Genomic DNA, 20,909 nt, shown 5'->3' on the forward strand with positions numbered 1-20,909 from the left:
CCTTCTGTGGGACCATAGGCACAAATAAGTCTCATTGTCCAATTCCCCATTCTGATATTTGCCCACATCACTCTACTTGAGACTGCTTGCCATTCAAGAAGATTAGCCTCGTATTTTGTGTTGAATACTATGGCTACTCCTTCTTTTCCTTGATTGTCATTGCCTGAATATAACATTTTGTATTTATTGCTCAGAAAGATCTCACCAGTTTTTGTCTTTTTTGTTTCAGTCACCCCTATTATGTCGATCTGGATCTTGTTCCAGTAGCTGACTTTTTGCTGTTTGCCCTGGTTTTCCCTGGCAAAAACAATGGCCTTGTTTAAACAGGTGAAGCCCCAGCTGGCATAAAATTCTGTCATGTTGCACCATCATTTGAAATATTGGTTTAAGCCAATAAGAATACAACTTGGTTGGCTAAATCCAAAATTGCCAGCCCATCCTCGTTCGTTCAGTATCCAAGTAGATACCCAACAGGGTGCACCATGAGAAGGTGAGGATTGGACATTAGATCAGAAGCCCTGGTCAGTTCTCTACATTCCTGTAAAGGCTATGTGGAGGTCTCCTCTCAGTTATACAGCTTTGACCCTTAAACACCCCATAGCTTCTGAGCAAGTTACTGAAACTAATTCTGGAATTAAGGCCATCATTTGTGTCCACTATTCAAGCTATGATTTAACAACTGATATGGCAAGGTTCTCAGAGAAAAATTCTCATGATTAAATAGCTTAACACAAACTCAAGCTTCACTCTGAGCCTCCACTGAAGCATGTAACAAATGCAAAACAGTCATCGATAATTTCAAATCCATCTCTGAAAGGATGGATTTGAAAGGATGGGCAGCAACTTTTGCAAAAAGCTGCTGCCCTTCTACAAATGGTGACAGCATCGTCTAATGCCTTACTAAGGCAACTTGGAATAACTTCTGCTCATGCATTTCTACCTTTCTTCTATAGATGGCATTATTGCAACATATAACATTAATCTTCTGTCATAATTTTCCTAAATTCAGCCAACACCAAACAAAGGAGATAGTCTGTCATCCAACTAAAGATTTACTGCTTTTACCTCAAGTGCTCTCTAAAACAATGAGTCATCAACAATGAATTTCTTCACTACCTAGATCCACAAGTAAATTAATGACTGCTAGTATGGATTCCACCACTAAATCCAAAATGTATCCCCTAACCCACATCACCTGCCTCTAAACAAATGCCATGGAAAAGTTTGGCAGCATCACTGCTGTTGACATTTCTAGAGCATCTGACTGGTTCTGACATGGGTCTCTGCTCAAGCAAGCTGCCATTCTTTAGTCTACCTACCACACTCTATAAATAGATGTGGAGTTTTAGTTGATCACTATACATCAGAGAAAAGCTTTCTCTCTTTGGACTTCCCCACCAATGCAGGAGTACCTAAGGGCTCTGCTTTTCAACTGCTTTGTTTCTCTTACTGACTGTGTTTGTAGTTTTGCTGATAACAGTATACTTCATTCTCATAATTATTTGTGAAACCTTGCAGCACCCAAACATTCTCTTTCCCACTAAAAGGATCTCAATTCACATTCCTTCCTTCCTTTATCCTTGATATACACTGCAAATCATAAGGATCAGATTTTTCTTGAACTATCTCATTTACCTCTAGTCTTTTTTTTTTTTTTTTTGAACACAAACATTCCACTAATCATTTGCTCAGCTTTTAAAAACATGGCTTGCTTTCCTGCTCAAGATGCTAGTTGTCACTCATCCAACTAATAAATCTGTATAAGTCTCACATTCACTCAAAGTTTGGTACACCATTTACAGTGGTGTACCAAAGATATCTCTCTCTCTCTCTAAAACTTCTTAAGTGTGCTACAGAGTGATCTAACTTGATAAGATATCCATCTTTCAATAACTTGCTTCAAATAGTGTCACAGGTGGCTGTTTCAGTCTTGCAGTTTTCTTCTACATATATTTAGATGGGCAGTGATCTAATGAACTGACATCCATCCATTAATTCACTTTTCACTACAACTTTCCAAAATCATTTTATAGCACAACTTCAAACACACTGAACCTACTTCTCTTCCATTCCATTCACTTTATTCTCAGGAAAAGCCTTCCTCACAGGTGCTCCTGAGCAACTAGCTAAAAGTTTTTAAATTTCTTCATTCCACTGTCCAGTGCAAAACAAGTTGATCATTGACATCTCTCACTGTTTCATACACTCCATATCACATGAATGTTCGGTTTCTGTGGCAGTGAGCTCTGTCATTTCTACAATTATTTCTGTAACTACCACTGATCAACTAAATTGGTATCCCTGGACTCTTCCTTTTATCCAAACTTAAAGCATAAGCAACAATTAACATCCATATTACAGCTCTATTTGAAACTTAGCAATCAGCTTTTCCTTCTCTCTTTTCTTTCTACATTTATTTAGTTATGTTCCATTTCTCAATGGAACATAACTAGATAAATGTCAATAAATTCCTACCTTCCTTCCTCTCTCTCTCACCCCCCCATCCTTCCTCCCAGCCTCTTATGCAACTAAAGTACTACAAACACAGTATTATAAATTTACTACTATATATATACATGGTTGCTATTTTAGAAAACAGAGTTGGTAACTTTCACTTCAAAAATTATGGAAATATATTCAGTCAACAATATATTAACAAACCAATTTCTTCCATTTCATACAATCCCATTACCTGCTGTTCCTCCTCCTTTCCTTCAACTATGCAATTTCTAAAAATGACAACTTACAGATGTTTAAACATTCATTTCTTTTCTCTACAACTTATTACATAATGCCAGTGCAGAAAAGATTGAATCCTGAATATAGGATTTTCTTGGATTTTGGTATAGTGGTTTAATATGGGTGAATAACAACGAAGCAGCTAAAACCCATAAGGAGCTGTTCTGCACTATTCAAAGAAATTGAATTTATCTTCAACTATGAAAGTTCATTAGAAATGAATTTGCATATTAAACTAATATGTAATATGCAATCTAACATGTTTAACATACAAAATACTGTAACTAACTGATTCAATTAAAAGTATTTTGTGTTAAAGAATTAAATATTTAAAAGAAAGAAAAAAATAAGACTCACAGGACTAGGCATCTGATCTGGGTCTAGCCTTCTTGGTTGAGGTGGTACAGGGCCTAATGGAGCTCCCATTCTATTCTGTGGAGGAAGTGCTGTTGGTGAATACTGTGCTTGATAAGGAGGATGCTGGCTTAAACTTTGCTGTTGTTGTGGAGGACCTGATTGAGGAACTCCTGGATAACGAGCAAGCATGGATGTTGGTGGCTGAAATTGTCCTCCAGGAGCAGAAGCTGGACCATTTGCTTGAGAAACAGGCATTCCAGCAGTAACAGGTTGAGATAAGCTTGAACCACCTTGTCCTATTACAGGAGGGCCAGTATATAAATTTTGGGTCACTGGAATTTGTGAGCCATACATGTTTGTATTTGCTGCTTGCTGTGACAAACCTTGGACTGGTACATATTGTCCCTGAGGGATATATAAACTGTTGGGTGGGATTACAGAAGTGGGAGGCACATTTGGAGAAGGATAATGAGCAGAACTTGCAGAAAAATTCCCAGGAAGAGAAGTAGCTACTGAATGAGGACCATAAAGTCCACTATTAGTAGATGGAACATAACCAGCTTGACCTGATGTTCCAGAAACAGATTGCAGAGGAGGTCCAAACTGTCCAGGCTGAGATGATGGCACATGATGTTCATATGGTTTGCCACTGAGCGAAACTGCAGATGGTGTTTGTGGATTCAATGGGGCAGAAGAGACAGCTGAGCTGCCTACTATTTCAGGTTGGGATACAGTCATAGTTCTAAGTTGTTGAGTCAGCTAGAAAAAAAAAGAAAAGAAAAAAGAAACATAATATAATACCACTATATGCTAATAACATTTTAAAGAGAAGGTTGGATAACTTTCTGTATAACTGTTATTAAGATAAATACCTTAAATACCTTTTTTTCTAATTTTTCTTAAATTAGAAAAAAAAATGTATATAATAAAAATTTCATTATAAGTTGGCCACTAGCATGTGTCTGTGGCAAAGAGAGCTGTGTTCGTTGAGAGCTACAAAAAGATAAGTTAAAATTTTAAAATTATATGTGGTAATATTGATTTGTGATTTAAATATCGTTGCATGATAGCTGCAATCAGTAGGTGCCATTTGGTTTAGTTAAAGTTCTGTATTAATTAAATTTCTTTGTGTTTCTCGTGTGTACAGTTTTAAGTATGAGCAAAATGGTGATGAGACACAGATTGGTGAAAGATGCATGCAAGTGCCATAGATTTTTCAAAAATGGTGAGGTGCCATGAACATAATATGCTTGCGGAGAGATTGAATATATTGTTAAATTGTGAACGAATACAATTCACTAAGGAATGTTTCATTCATAATTTGACAAGTTAAAACCCTTGAAAAGGATATGCTTGTATTTTAGTATAAGTTGTACATAGCCTGACAAATATTAGATACCGTAATTAGTGTAAAACTTGTGAATATTCCTGTGTAAAATACCTACTAAATTGTATGTTAGACAATGAATTTGTTATATACATATTTTTTGTTAGAAATGATATAAAAGAATTACTGTGTAAATTGCATATAACCAACTGAGATTATAAGGTCGAAGTATGAGGGCAAGACACCAGATTAGTAAGTTACCTCAAGTGATCACGCGCATACAGCACGCGGCGACCTAGGTTTTCGGGGAAGACTCTACGAAAAGGCAAGACCCACAAGTGCAAAGGAATAACATGTTGGGTGAAAATTTAGGGTTACAAGGAGTCCCGGTAGAGGTTGATATAAAAGGGTTGGAAAACCCCCCAAGGGACATTTTTCTGGAGTCTCTGTTCTCTCTCAGTAGCAGAAGTTGGAAGTGTCAGGTAGTGATTAGAGGGATTGTGGATTCCAAGCCCTACGATGAACGAATAGAGGATTCTCGAAGCAACCTCCTGGAAAAGACAGTCGCCAGGTAGTGTGCCTTATGGATGCAAAATTGCCTCGCACTAAGAATAATCTAGGCATAGATGATCAGTATGCAGATTCCATGAGGACCAACCTAAGCTGACAGGAATTTTAGCCTTAACATAGAGAAAAAAAATGTTTGGAAGGAAAGGAATCCAAGAATCAAAAGGACAAGCATGAAGAATCCTCGAGTTTGGTATAGTAAACCTTCAATCAAGTAATGTGTGAGAGGAAGGTAATTATAACTAAGAATCATAGACCTTCATAAAGTTTTGAGAATCTATCTAAAATTAAGACAGAACTGTGATATTTTAATCGTAGTCGGTGAGCAATATGTGTTATGTATTATAATTGTACTTGTGTTGATTGCTAGCTATGTTTAAGAGCTGTAGAGATGTCTAATCCAGACAGCTTGATTAACACCTAAAAGTCATTATTGGTTTTATAATCTAAGAATGCGAGCTTTGAATCTTTGAATATAATGTTTTTGTAGTATTAATTACTGTGTGATGTATATTGATTAATTTTACTTTGTAATCTAGTAGTACAGATTGAAAGTTCTTTATTCTGTATGATGATCATTATGTTAAATAAACCTTTTGCTCTTATTAAGTTGGTTGCCTGTGTCTAAGAATCCGATGCACCACTCATAAATTATTCGGATCTAAGTGGGAAATAATTGATAATTAAGACCACGACTGCAAACATGGTTGATTATAGACGGTCTTGATAACTGATAACTTAGTATAGAAATATATTAGATTAACCACATGCATATCTGCAGGGTCACTTCTTGACCGAGAAGTTCTTCCAATCTAAGGGTTCTGGGTGGCGCAGCTGAACAAACAAATTTTCCCAGAACCTTAAAAGAAGTTAACTTCAGAAGCTTTGTTACCAAGGAGTTGGCTTAACCTTGAGATGGCTTAACACTTTGTAGATCAGACTCGCGCACGTGATAATCTAAGGGGCTGAGGTATATAATAATAAGACAAAGACAGACACATTATGGGCGCTGCTGAGATAGGACAAATTATTCAAAATATAGTTAAGTAAAGGAGTTAAGTCATATTAAGTAAATATTACCTATTACTACGACATTATAACAATATTTATGTGGAAAGGTTTAATAGGAGAGATGAGAGAGAGTTCAGGTGTACAAGAGGTGTAACATGCTTATGGATGATGAGATGTCACTAAATATGAGATAGTGTGGATAAAAGATCATGGATGTAACTATGGAAATAAGCAGAATTAACATTACAGTCGAGTGCATGAAAGTTGATGAGGTTGACGATAACAGTAAGAGAGTGGACATAACTGGTGGCGAGTTAGTGGCAATGAGCAGTAAGACATACAAAGTAGTGAAAATGCGATTGGTATAAATGGCAGTGAGAAAGTATGTGAAGAGAGGAAAGCAAAGGCAGTAAAAATGAGGCAAGAGATTAAACGTATGAAAAATGAACTAAGGAGAATTACAGATTTGAATGAAGTGTAAGGAAGAATGGGACAAAGGATGGCCTTTTGAAAGAGATATCAAATGATATGAGGATAGCCTGATATTGGGATTCGATGATTAGAGGTGTGATGAGTGAAAAGGTACAAAATGTTTGTTTTCTGGGAGGTAGAACGAGCAGGGTGATTAAAGCATTAGATAAGAGGAGTAAGTAGTGATAGCTGACACAAACAAGGAGAATGTAAGGATAAATGTCAGGGGGCTGTTAAGGAGAATGAAAGATAAGTATGGCAGGTAAGGTTGTTAATGTGTTGTCCAGGTATGATAATGATGCGTTGAGAAGGAGAGTGAAGATTATGAATGGTACAGCAGCAGAGTTGCGTGAGGAGAAAAGAGTTCATTTTGCCAATATGTGGGATGATTTTGAGAGATGGATAAAAGACATGAGCTACATTTAAATGGATTTGGTGCAAGTCAGCTGGAGAAACTGCTGCTGCAAGAGAAAGTAATGAATGAAGTGGATGGAAGACCTGAGGAAGCAAGAGGTGTTGTGAAAGAGTAAGGTAGAATAGTTTGCGAATGGAGAGGTGAGTTGCATGAGTGAAAAGAATGAGAGAGAGAGATAGAAGGAACTCAAGATAGATAAGGAAACAGGGAAGGGAGGGTCAGGATGGATAGGAAGACGTGTGATAAATGTAGATGATGGTTTCAGGTGTGGCAGATTAAGAGAGTCAACAATATAAGGGTAGCATTTAGGTCTGGGAAGAGGTATAAACTGATATTATTATCAGTAATAATATCTACATAGTCTCCTTCTGACTTATAACAACTTCTATTTCTGAAGTCTGCAGAATTCAATGAAACTCTTCCAAAAATTTGGGAAACAGTCATTTTAAAACCAATTCCAAATCAACAACTGCAAACTTTTTATCTAATATTAGAGGACACTAAATTAGGATTTTTATTATTATTATTATTGTTCCAGGCTCCTCCAAGGAGTCGACAGACTCATCGAGGGAGGCCCTAACATCATATCAAGAACAACTATTCGACATTGACACAGTATCTATCATACCTTGCCTTGAACTCATTCACGGTTATAGCACCCAGAGACTCTGGAAGCTTATTCCACTCATTCACCACTCTCCAAGTAAAAAACCTAGCTCTAACTCCCTTGTCAACCATTCTTGCCCAGCTTCCATGCATGGCCCCTAGTCGTCCCACCACCGGTCATATTTTCAAAAATATCTTCTGGATCAATCTTATAGAAACCCTTCAGTAATTTGAATGTCTCAATCATATCACCCCTCCTTCGCCTATCATCCAATCTCTGCAACCCACAAATCTTCAATCTATTCTCATAAGGTTCATTCCACAGACCTATTATCTTGGTCACTCGTCTCTGGATCCTCTCCACTTCCTCCCGATCACGAAGAAACCCTGGTGCCCATAACTGGGCACAGTAGTCCAGATGGGGTCTTATCAAGGCTCGATACAGAAGAACAACAACTTGTTTGTCTCTGCATGTTAAAGTATTTTTTAGAAGCCAAGTGATTTGATGAGCTGATTTAGTCACTTTTGCAATGTGTCCCCTAAACTTCAATTCCCTATCCACCAACACTCCCAAATCCCTGGCCTCATCAATCTCCTGGAGTACGGTTCCACCAATGCGATATACTGCTGCTATTCTTTACACCCCAAAGTGCATAACCCTACACTTTGCCACATTAAATTGACATCCATTTTTCCTAGCCCAGTCCTCCAAACTATCCAAATCATCCTGTAAAATTTTGACATCCTGTGCACTCACAATTGCTCTACCCAACTTTGCATCATCAGCAAACAAGTGAACACTTCCTCTCAAATCCTTTCCTATATCATTGATGAACAAACTGAAAAGCAGTGGTCCAAGAACAGAGCCCTGTGGCACACCACTAGTCACAAGCCGTCTTTTAGACTCCACTCCTGCATAAACCACTCTCTGGTATCTCTCCTTCAACCACCCTCTTATCCATCCTACCAACCCTATATCTATACTCATCTGCTCCAGTTTACTGATTAGGGTTCTATGTGGTATCCTATCAAAAGCCTTTGCAAGGTCCAGTAGTATTACTATAAACCCATTACCCCTATCCAGTTCAGCCATCACTGTGTTATAAAACGTGAGCAAGTTACTGAGGCATGACCTACCCTTCACAAAACCATGTTGTCCCCCATACAATATCCCATTTTCATCTATCCAATCCTGTATTCTTTTCTTGACTAATTTCTCTAAGACCTTGACAATGATTCCTGATATGCTAATCGGTCGGTAATTTACAACAGCAATCTTGGAACCACCTTTATGCAGTGGAACTATTTTCCCCTCTTTCCACCCTATCAGGACGACTAACCCAGACCCGAGACTCAAATTAAACAAAATGGTCAAGGGTACTGACAATTCTTTAGCTGCTTCTCGTACAACACGAGCTGGTATACCATCCAATCCCACAGATGTATTGACATTGAGGTTATGCAATAGACTACTCACCTCCACTTCATTCACCACAATTCCCGTATAATCTATTGGTACATTCGTTTCTGCAATGACACCACCTGGATGATATATTCTTGCAAAGTACTCACTCAGTAACTCAACTATATCAACTGATTCAGTTACCTCCCTACCATCGGCATTCTTTAAAATCATTCTGCCATGTACATTTTTCCTTTTACTTGCTACATATCTAAAAAACTGTTTAGGATTCTCTTTAGCCTGCATGGCCAATGTTCTTTCGTAATCCTTTTTTGCTTTTCTTACCACACTTGTTACCCTTATGGCCTGCGCTTTATACCGTTCATGTGCCTGCCGGTCACCTTTCTCCTTAAATTCCCTTCATAGTTGTTTATTTTTTTGCAGCTCAAGCTTAATGGTGTTATTCATCCATTTAACCCCTACTTGATTTATTATTCGGACTCTAGGTATACAGTCAGCCATTGCTTCATGCAAACACTTCTCAACTACCTCCCATGCACTATCGACTTCTAGTCCTTGCAGTTGTACATGCCATGGAACTGAACCAATCAAACTCCTAAGCTTGTCATACTTTCCAGCCCGATAATTCCACATGTACCCTGTCTTAATTGAAAATTCTACACCTTTAGCCACCTCCCAAGTCAAGACTCTATGATCACTCTCACCGATTGGTGGCAATGTGGTCATATTTGTTACAGCCAAATCCTCAGATGTAATTATTAGGTCAAGCACTCTCTGACCCTTAGTATTTTCCATTACATGCTGTCGCAGATAGTTATTCCTTAATAACCGCATAAAATCCAATTCCTTCCTCCCGTGTGTCCTCTCCTCACTCCAATCAATGCGACCATAGTTGAAATTTCCCATAATAATTACCCTCCTTCCACTCATTTCTTCTATTTGCTTGTGCATACTGTCACCACCATCTTTTCCATCACCTGGTCTATAGCAGCACCCAATTGTATACTTAGATCTGCTAGCTACAATCTCACACCAAATGGCCTCAAATGTGCTCTTTTCTCTATCCTGCAATTCAACTTCTATTCTCCTTGGCTGTAGCTTATCAGCTATCATCAACAATATTCCTCCCCCCATTTTATTCTCCCTGTCATTCCTGAACACACTATACCCATCACATTCAATCCCACTAGCTATATCATCTACAGTCAGCCATGATTCACTAATACCAATAACCTGTGGTCTGGAAGTGCCAACCATGGCCAAAAACTCTTCCTTCTTGTTCCTAATACTCTTAAGACATACAAACGTATTTTATCCCTTAGGGAGGCAGTTGAATGTATGAATGAATATAATATGCCCGAGCGAATAAGGACAACAAATCAGAGTGGGATAGTTAATAAGGCATCAAGGCATGAATTTAAGACCCCCATTAGCCCCAACCCTGCCTTGATGCCTTATATTAACTATCCCACTCTGATTTGTTGTTCTTATTCGCTCGGGCATATTATATTCATTGATACATTCAACTGCCTCCCTAAGGGCTGTATATCTATACCAACCCCCCCCTTAATAAATCTAGTTTACCTGAATTTGCACATCCATTACATTCAGCAACACTTTCTCAAGTCTCCTTACACCGTAACTATTCAAATGCAAGCCATCCATCTTATATAGATCCTTATGCCCATCGAACTCACTCCACACATCCACAAATTCCACACCACTCGTAATACATAACCCTCACATAAAGTTATTCGCAATTATGGCCCTCCTTTTAAGCATTTCACTGTCATACCATGGCAAAAGACTAATCATCTAACGCTCTCACTCTTTTCTTTTGCTACCTCAAACAATTCATTCAGGTCTTCTATCATTTCCATTTTATCTCCTTTCAAATCATTTGTACCTGCCACAACAATCATTTCTTTCACCCTTTCCTTTTGCTCTCTAATAGACTCAGTTACATCCTTTATGGTCGCACCAGGTTGGTATGATTTTGTCAAATCCTCTACTAACACACCTCATACGAGTCTCCATACAGCACTCTATCCTTCATTTTGTTCATGTTCACACTCATACGCCTATTTTTCCTGTCATACTTTTTATTATTGGTTGGTTCATTCAGTCAACTTTTGCTCATACGCTCTAGCCGCTGTTTTGCCCTTTATATCACACCATTCAACAACACGATCTCACTCATTGCATCTATCTCATATTTTTTATTCTATGTAAAACCATTAATACTATCATTCACACTTTCACAATTCTCTGGTACAACCTCGCCGTTTCTTGTCATATCCCTATTTTCTTCATTCTGAAGTTTCACAAAAATATCACACTCATGATCCGAAATACACTTCAATTTCTTATTCTCCCTACATTTTCTATACACATTCACTCCTTTATTAACATCTAACCACACTCTGACCACACTCCACAAAGCATAAATTTCGCAGATAGTACACTAAATCATCTCCTTTACATTACCGTTCTTGAAAGAAGATGGCGAACCATGTTTACTGGCCGCCATTTTCCTTCTTACGGGAGCCATTACTAGTAACGTATTTTATCAAATTATAAATTATAAACACCAAAAGCACACAAACAGACGCACTAAGATATGCAAGGCAAACAAAACTACACAATATTAAAGTAAATTTATCAATGATAACTAAAAATAACGCTTATCTTATCTGGAGCTTTCACGAACACTACACATTATGAATCCCTCTAGCGGCGACTTCCCCCATTTTAGTTCTATTATCCATTGAGAGCCCATGTAGCTCAGTGGATGTGCTGTTTGCACACCAAGGCACTTGGCCGCACGAAGGAAGACTTGGTTTCGAGTCTAGTCGGCGACTAGAGGAAATTTTTCTAAGCCTTTTTTCGACCGGTTCCCAAGTTAGTCGATCTCTGGCATGGGCAAGCGGGTTTTTCCTCCTGGAAACTCGGGTTTTTCGTCCCGTAAACTCAAGAAAATCTACCGTAGAACCCACATTATTTCAGACATTAAATATATTGTGTTAGGGACCATGAGATGGCGGCACATTTGAGTCGTCTTTCTTCACTGTGTACCGCTTAATTAGTGATAGCCTTGGGCCATCTATCTCTGATTGGTACCAGTGGAGATGGAACTGTCCACTCAGTCTCCAAAAGTTAGATAGCGCTAAATGGCCTCGCCTACTCCCCGTACATGGGAATAAAAAGGCATTAGCTGATATCCATTGAAATCGGAATGTAATGTTTTCCAACACTAATTGTTTGCACCTGTATATTGTGATATGTATGATAGGCATAGAAAAAATGCTGAAGACATTCTCCTCGTGATAGTCAGGATGGACTGCAATGCAGCACCCAGAACTAAACCAAAGAAGTTTCGAAAGCTGATGTTCTAGCTATCATGATGTATAGTAAGGTTGTTGAGACTGAGACTTTCTTCAGTAAGGTCCAGTTATGTCCGCACTGACTACATGTTCATGCTGCTTTATCTGTTAGCAACCTTGAATATATCAATCAACTGGCATTAGAACTGAATGTAAAAATAAGAGTGAACACAGACAAGGATCAAGGTGCAACACCCTCAACCATTAGACAAAGGGCCAAACCACCATATTACTAGGTGGTAAATGAGATTCATTGCTAACATAGCAACTACTGCTTACTGGAAGCTTGAAGTGGCCAAAACCCAAGTTTAGATTCCCCCCCCCAAAAAAAATCTCCTGCCTTTATGAAGACAGCTTTAAAATGGTTGTGTGGAAGTTATCTACTTAACTCAGGAGATTTTTTTCCCTTTAAGTACACTTAACAAAGAAGGGCACATGTGCTGACATGGAACAAGTGTCATATGAAAAGTCATGTGTGACTGAGCTCTTGACTTCTCAAGCAAAGATTACTTTTTTTTTTCTTGCTACAGGTAAATCTCGTCCAGTAAACATACCCTGCCTCCTCTTTTCCCATTTTTTTTTAGTGTGAATATTTTCATTTCATCTACTGTATACTTAAATTTGAATATTTTTTTTGCTCACCTGAATATTTACAAATAACAAAATTTCTGTATATAAAATTCCTGCATAATATTTCTGCACATATAGCAATTTTATTACTTGTAAATGATCCTTCTGGATCAAATAGCCAGAACTTTAAGTAATGGACCTTCTCTGTTGTCTAAAATCATGAGCTATACGAAACTTGTTTTTCTGAAATATTCGAAACACTCTCCCAACCTTTTATTTTTAAATCATACTTTCAGTTGAATGTTCATTTATCGACTAAAACATTTACCTACTATTAATAAAAATAATTTTTTTTATTATACTTAAAATTAAAACCTTCATTATCATATTCCTGATATGTACCTCTGGGAGGAGGGGTTAGTCAGAATATTATTATTATTACATCACACCTCCAGGGAGTCCAAAGACTCATCAAGGGAGGGTATCTACTCTACAACTCCTCGTCTCACTACTCCACCAATCTTCATCATCTAACACCAACGCCATGTACTGCAGACTGCCACCACTAGTACTTTCATAGACAATCACAAACATCCATGCCCACGGCGGGATTCGAACTCGCAGCCTTTTGGCTGGAGAGAGGATATGCTAACCACTTGGCCAACCAGGCCGGCTTATGAGAGAACTACATATAATATATAAGAGATCTATATAAGAGAGAACTACATGAAAAATTTACATCATTACATTTCGACTCCAATATTGAGATCTTATATTTGAGTCTTACTGTATCAATCCACCTGGATCTTGGTCTTTTACCTGTCATACTGACAAAAGAATTTGTTTTTGCTAACCTTTCTACTTCCATTCTATTTAAGGATCATACAACCTGACGTTAGCTCTGCTCGCACACTCCTCAGTGCTAACATCAAGTTCCTTCCTAGTATAATTTTTAATATGAAATTGACTTTGATGCTATCTGCTCACTCTCCATAAGTTCAAATTTAAGTTTTCTTACCCTTCAATATCTGTGGTCCCTAATCTCTGAGCAAGTTTTATTTTTAATCCCACTCTGACATCCATAAATTTAAGTTGGTTTGACTGTTTTGTATATAACTAGTTTAGTGTTTTGACTAATTTTTCTCTTATTCCACATAAATTTATTTACTTCTTTTATCAATTCTGTTGTCTATTTTCATATTTAAGTTGCCATCTTCAGTAAAAAATTGTGCCTAAATAACTGAAATATTTTACTTGTTCTATAGGTTCTCCACTCAGGATGCAGTACAGTGCCACCAAAACTCAGTCTTGCCTCTTCTCACACAAAAGAAATCTCAACTCACATTCCCTTATCCTCAGAGATACACAAATTACTGGACAATATTAGATCTCTCTGCCAATCTCTCCTGGCACAAGCACATCACATCAATAGCTTCTTCAGCATCCAAAAAATTAGGCATTTTCTTTTGTTCAAGATGTTATTTTACACTCAACCAGCTCTTAACTCTATACAAATTCCAATTCAAGTATAATACCAAATCCATGTGTTTAGAATTCTGCTAACATGTTTGGGGATGGAGCATCTAAAACTTCTCTAAAAATTCTTGAGCAAGAATTTTTAAAGCAGAGTAAGTCAAACAAATTTTCAAACAATTAAGTCAAACAATTTTGGCAAATGCAAGAAGAATGATCGTTATGGGAGATTTTAACTTCAGTAGTATAAATTGGAGAGAGGAAGATGCATGTAGCAATAGGGGAATGGAATTTCTAGAATTCTTGAGGGACAAATGTCTTAGGCAACATGTAACAGAGGGAAAAAGTTCAAAAGTTTTGGATTTGGTTCAGAAGAGTTGATAATAACTGAGTTGACGTCTCTCCCACCAGTTGGAGAGAGTGACCATATGGTGCTGACTTGGAAAATGAATAGACATGCAGACATATCAAAGAGATGGGAACTTATGTGGAATTATAAGGCAGGTGATTATAATAGTCTTAGACATCAACTTCGGGAAGTTTCATGGAGGGAGGAATTGGAAGGCCGGGATATCACTAGTGCATGGGAAATTGTGAAAGAATATTTGTTATCAGCAATGGTAAGTTGTATACCACGAGTGAAGAAGAGGACGCAATTTGGAGTAAAGTGGATAACAAACAATATTAAACAGGAATTGCATGCGAAAAAGAGGCTATGGAAGAGATATAAGGAGACAGGTGAAGAGATGCATGAGGAATATAAGACACAGGCCAGAAGAGTAACTAGTGTGGTAAGGAAAGCGAAACTGGAATATGAGAGATGATTGGCCCTAAGATCCAAAGAAAATCCTAGGGAATTTTTTAGCTATGTGGCCAGTAGGAGAAGAAATTACTGTGGAATTGTGGGATAAAAATGGGAATAGAGTGACTGATGCAGAGGACATAGTGGAATTGTTCAATGAACACTTTATTGGAGTATTTCATCCCAGAGGAGTCAGTTTTAATGCTAGAGGGATAGGACTGGTTCGAGGTCTGGAGGTACAGGAGGAGAGTGTGTTTCAGATACTGAGCACTCTGGATGTCAGTAAATCTGTGGGACTGGATGGTATTTCACCATGAGTTTTGAGAGAATGCGCTAGGGAATTGACAGTGCCTTTAACGTGGCTTTTCAATGAAAGTCTGGCTTTGGCAAAGGTGCCCAGGGAATGGAAGGAAGGTAAGATAGTGCCATTGCATAAGGGTGGTAACAGACTGGAAGTGTCTAATTATAGGCCCGTCTGTGTGTCATCAGTAGTTGTTAAGATCTTGGAGAAAGTAGTGAGGGACCGTATACAGCATTGGGCAGATGAAGGTACTGTTATCTGTGAGAATCAACATGGATTTGTGAAAGGACACTCTTGTTTTAGCAATATGCTAGCCTTTTATAATAGAGTTACAAGAACGTTAGATGAGGGAAAGGCATATATTGCAATTTTCTTAGACTTGGCGAAGGCATTTGACAGGGTGCCACAGGATAAGCTGATATTTAAGTTGCAGCACATGGGTCTGGATGTCAGATTGGTCAACTGGATTCAGGATTGGCTGTTTGATAGGTATCAGAGAGTTGTGTATGATGGAGCAGTTTCCAGGAGGCAAAGGCTTACAAGTGAGGTCCCACAGGGCTCAGTACTAGGACCTATATTGTTTAACCTTTATATCAATGACATAGTCAGTGAATTGCAGGGGGATATTCAGTTGTTTGCGGATGATGCGAAGCTGGGAAGGATTATTAGTAATAGTGCAGATTTGGTAGCCCTGCAAGAGGATTTAAATAAGCTAGATAGATGGGCAAATGAATGGGAGTATCAGTTTAATGCAGCAAATGTAAGGTCTTGAGGTTTGGGAAACATCGATGAGATGCTGCATACTCTATGGAAGGAGTTATACTGGAGGAAGTAGGGGAGACAAGAGATCTGGGGTTGATGATTGATAGAAACCTTAAGTTTAGGGGACATATTGCAAAGGTGGTGAAGGTAACGCAGAGGATTGCTGCTATTATGAGAAGGATACCGATCTGCAGAGATAAGAGGGTTATCATTCCGTTGTATAAGTCTCTGATCAGACCACACTTGGACTATTGTTCTGAGATTCATCCCCAGGATTTGAAGGGGATAAATTAACTGTGGAAAGGATATAAAGACGGATGACAAAGATGGTTTCAGGACTGTACAAGGATAGTTATGAGGGTCGGCTGAGAGAATGTGGACTGCAGAGTTTGGTGGATAGAAGGAGAGGTGATATGATTGAGACTTTTAAACTGTTGAGGTGGTTACAGGGTTGACACTGGGGAGTTCTTTTGCTTGGTTGAACAGCGGGAAGGAGTGATGACAAGAGGCCATCCCTGAAAGTTACGAAAGGAAACTGTGAGCAAGAGGGTAAGGAGTGGTTTCTTTGTGTGGAGGGTGGTTGAGCCGTGGAATGCATTGCCTGATGGAGTGGTGGGAGCGAGAACGGTCAGTGAATTTAAAGAGTGGTATGATAGACTTTGTGTTTCTCGGGGGGGGGGGACCTCCCCTCGATGAGTCTTTTGACTCCTTGGAGGCCTGAATAATAATAATAAATAGATAATCTCTTTCTTACATATTCTCTTCAACTCTATCTCACAGTGTTTCAGCTCTATGTCTATTCTACAGAGATTTCACTGGTCAATCATTGCTGCAGTGAACTTGCAACCATCATTCCTCCACTTTCTGTTTCAACTGTTAATACAAGAGCACAATGAACTTATTTCTCCTCTTCTTTATTCCATCTACCTCTGGAACAGCCTACAAGAGGCATTTCTAACCAACCACAACTCTTCATAAAAGTCAATGAAGTTCTGAATCTACACCACCACCACAGACACAGCAAATCCATGTGCTTAGAATACTGCTAACATGATAATCTCGTTCTATAACCTCTCGTGGGTTAAAGGTTCTTTAACCTCTCATGTATGGGATCAACTTAAAAAAAAAGTTGATGTTTTCAATGTTTCTGCATATTTTCCATGTCTGTCTTTTTATTATTAATTTTTACACAAAATTTATTACAGCAGTTTGAATCTTACAGACTTGATGGATTTATTTAGAAGTATAACATCATCTACATAAAGTAAAGAGCTAAGATTAATATTGCCAATTTTGATATTAGATTTAATATCACTTTCCTTCATAATGTGATCCATATAAATAACAGTGGAGATAATGTGCACATTATCTCCACTGTTATTTCTTGCACCTTATCTCTTTTCTCTTGCACTTATCACATGCTTCTTCCAGACTTGCAAAAAATTTCAATACAGATTGATTCTGTTATATTCGTATGATTTCTCAACTATTTCTGTCAAAGCAAAAATCCAGCTTGTTCTTCAAGTTTCCTCCTTCACAATTTTTCTTAGCCACAAGCGTGCGTGCATAAATCTGACCTGAAGCACCCAGCAAGGAAATCTGCCTAATTCTCACATTCAATTTTATTTCCCTTTTTTACAGATAGGTACTATGAGAGCTCAACTATAATCATCTGACCAGGATTTCTGTATTATGCAGTACAGCAACTGCAAAACTTTTATACCTCCATATTTGAGCATTCTCATTGAATAACATCAAATTCAGTTGTTTATCCTCAAGTATTGATATATATTCCTTATTGCCAGCCTAGTTGTAGATTCGAATCCAGATGTGGGCATGGATATTTGTAATTGTCTATGAAAATACTAGTAGCGGTGGTAGGCAGTAGATTGCATTGGTGTAGATCATGGGTGTCAAACTCGCGGCCCGTGACAAATATTTTTGTGGCCCCAGCCAAATGTTCGCCAATGAAAGTGATTACTACATATAGCTGCATTGCATGGATTTCCTTTACACGCAGGCGAACCATTTCCCCCACTATTTCTACCAGCCGATTATATACCTACTATCACATGGCAGTGCCATGCCCACGTCTAGTCGTCGGTCTTGTTTGATATGTGTAACTGGAAATATTTCGCTTTCAGTGAACAAGAAAAATAAGTTTATTTACGTTACGCTTATTAATTTGTGCAGTTATTTAGTGTCTGGTAAGATGATGCTCGAGAAAAAATATCAGTTTTTATTAAAATATTCTATTATTTTATGTTAACGATTAATAATTTTTATCAGTCCTTTGTATTCAGCATGTCTCGAAACCAAGTGATAGTAATAAATAAACAAAAAATTGCTGACAAACATCAAAATTTCCAAGCAAAGTAGGAATTGGAGTATTTTTGCTGTGAAGTAAAAAATAAAATAATCTGCTTAATATATAATAATGTTATCTGTGTTCCAAAGTTATACAACATTAATCATCACTATGAACAACATAAATCAAAATATGATAATTACGAGGGATTAACGAGACAAGAAAAGTTGAAAGAGCTGAAGTCGGGACTGAAAAAACAACAGTTCATGTTTAAAGTATCACCAGAAATTGAAGCAGCAGTGCATGCAAGCTACGTCTTGTCGGAGTTGATAGCTAAACACTCTAAACCTTTTACTGAAGGTGATTTCATTAAGGAATGTCTAATTAAAGCTGCAGAAATTATTTGTCCTGAAAATATGAAGGCTTTTCAAACAATCTCTTTGTCTCGAAATACAGTAGCGGAAAGAATTACTGATTTGGCCGACAATTTGAGTGTTCAGATGAAAGCAAAATCATCTAGTTTCGAAGCTTTTTCCATTGCCTGTGATGAGAGTACGGACATGGGGGGGGGGGGGGGGGCGTAGCTCAATTAGCTGTTTCTTCGTGCTTGCAACACGGATTTCAACATTTTTGAGGAATTATTGGAGATGGAGCTCCTTCTATGACCAGAAAAAACAATGATTTCGTGGCATTACTGAAAAAAAAAAACAAAGTGAAATTTATGACTGATCCAAGATTCATCATACGTATTGCATTATACATCAAGAAGTATTATGTGCGAAAGTAATAAACATGGAAAATGTGTTGACATCTATCAAAAAAATCATTAATTTCATAAAATCTTGAGGCTTAAATCAGTAACAGTTCTCTACTTTCTTAAGTGAATTAGACAGCGAATATTCTGGTTTGTCCTACTATACCAAGGTACGTTGGCTATCCAGCTCCAAGATTCTTAAACAATTCTGGGACTTGAAAGAAGAAATATGTCAGTTCTTAATAACTAAAAATAAAGACACAAGCCTGCTTTTTGACACAGTGTGGTTGCAAGATTTATCCTTCACAGTTGATATAACAGAACACTTATATGATTTAAATTTAAAACTGCAAGGAAAAGATCAAATCATTACAAACATGTGTGACCAAGTTAAGGCATTCAAATGACAACTAGTTCTTTGGGAAAAGCAGTTGAAAAATGAAGATTTAACGCACTTTCCAACATGCAACACGAACAAATCAAGTTTAAGTGAAACTGCATCATATCAAAAATATGCAGAAAAAACTGTAAACCTTAGAATTGAATTTGAAACAAGGTTTGCAGATTTTGACATGCTTGATGTAGACGATGCAGACTACAGTTGGTGGATGAGTGGTGGAGACAGAGAATTGTAGAGTAGGTGCCCTCCCTTGATGAGTCTTTGGACTCCTGGGAGGTGTCACGTAATAATCATTTCTCTTAAATATCTTCTGTCACTGTTGTTTTATTTTGCAATCTTCCAAAGAAATTATTCCAGACATCTAGAATTTCTTCATCTTCAGTTTTCTTGTCATCTTTATCATCTGTTTCCTTTTACAGCACTCTTTCCTGAATTTCTAAGCTTTTCAACAGTTTCCAAATATTGTGAAACCTTCCTGATATTTATTTCCTATGTTCTTATTCCGCGCGGTTAGCCTAGTGGCTTAGCGCTTCGCAACCATATGCCTGGGGAAGGAGTGTCCTAGTTTCGATTCCCGTCGGAGACGTGAGGAGCTCAAGGATCTTCCTCAGCCATAACCAAGTTAGCCGGTCTTGGGCGTGGACAGTAGGGTTTTTTTCCGCCAGTTTATCTGGGGTTTTTCATCCCGCAAGCAGGCAAATTGGCCCAGTGAACACACGGGTTACAGTCAAAAAATACTTACGGCAAGGAAGGCAACGGGAAACCACCTTGCTCATAATCATCTCCCTAGTATAGTAACATATATAGCTACCCTCCCCTGGCCATATGGCAGAAGGGAACAGATAGATAGATGTTCTTATTATAGTCTTGACTTTTGTTTAGCTAGTTTTAAACAGTACTTTGCTTTCTTATATTTATCTCTGTATACTTTCAGAGCTCATACTGACTTTTTTTGCCAGGAACTTATTTGATGCGCCTTATTTTCTTTGAATGCCTTTAACTTCCTGAGTCCACCATAGGGTTCTGATTTTCCTATCCTTACAGTCAATTTCACCACATGCCTCTCTAGCTGAATCAATCAATGTTTGCTTCAGGGTCTGCAATGAATCTTACAATGTTTCATTTTTAAACTCATTTCAAAAACAGAAAAGAAAAGTAAACGAGATCGTAATTGTAGTATGTACTAATGACTTAGCTAGTGATAAGCTCAGTATGAGAGAGGATGTGAAAGGGTTGTTGG

At 38.0% G+C, this 20,909-nt stretch overlaps 1 protein-coding gene across 1 annotated transcript in view; it reads right to left on the reverse strand.

Annotated features, from left to right (window-relative positions):
• The window catches only part of Sec24CD (COPII coat complex component secretory 24CD), a 400,801-nt gene that overhangs the window by 311,218 nt on the left and 68,674 nt on the right, over positions 1-20,909 (reverse strand). Inside the window, exon 4 of the mRNA XM_090409481.1 lies at positions 3,097-3,855. Coding sequence (XP_090265607.1) covers positions 3,097-3,855 — 759 coding nt within the window. The remainder of the gene's footprint in view (positions 1-3,096; positions 3,856-20,909) is intronic.

The sequence above is a fragment of the Typopeltis vanoorti genome, chromosome 19 (assembly GCF_054136105.1).
Source record: "Typopeltis vanoorti isolate ZY-2024b chromosome 19, IOZ_Tvanoo_1.0, whole genome shotgun sequence".
In the NCBI taxonomy this organism is placed as follows: Eukaryota; Metazoa; Arthropoda; class Arachnida; order Uropygi; family Thelyphonidae; genus Typopeltis; species Typopeltis vanoorti.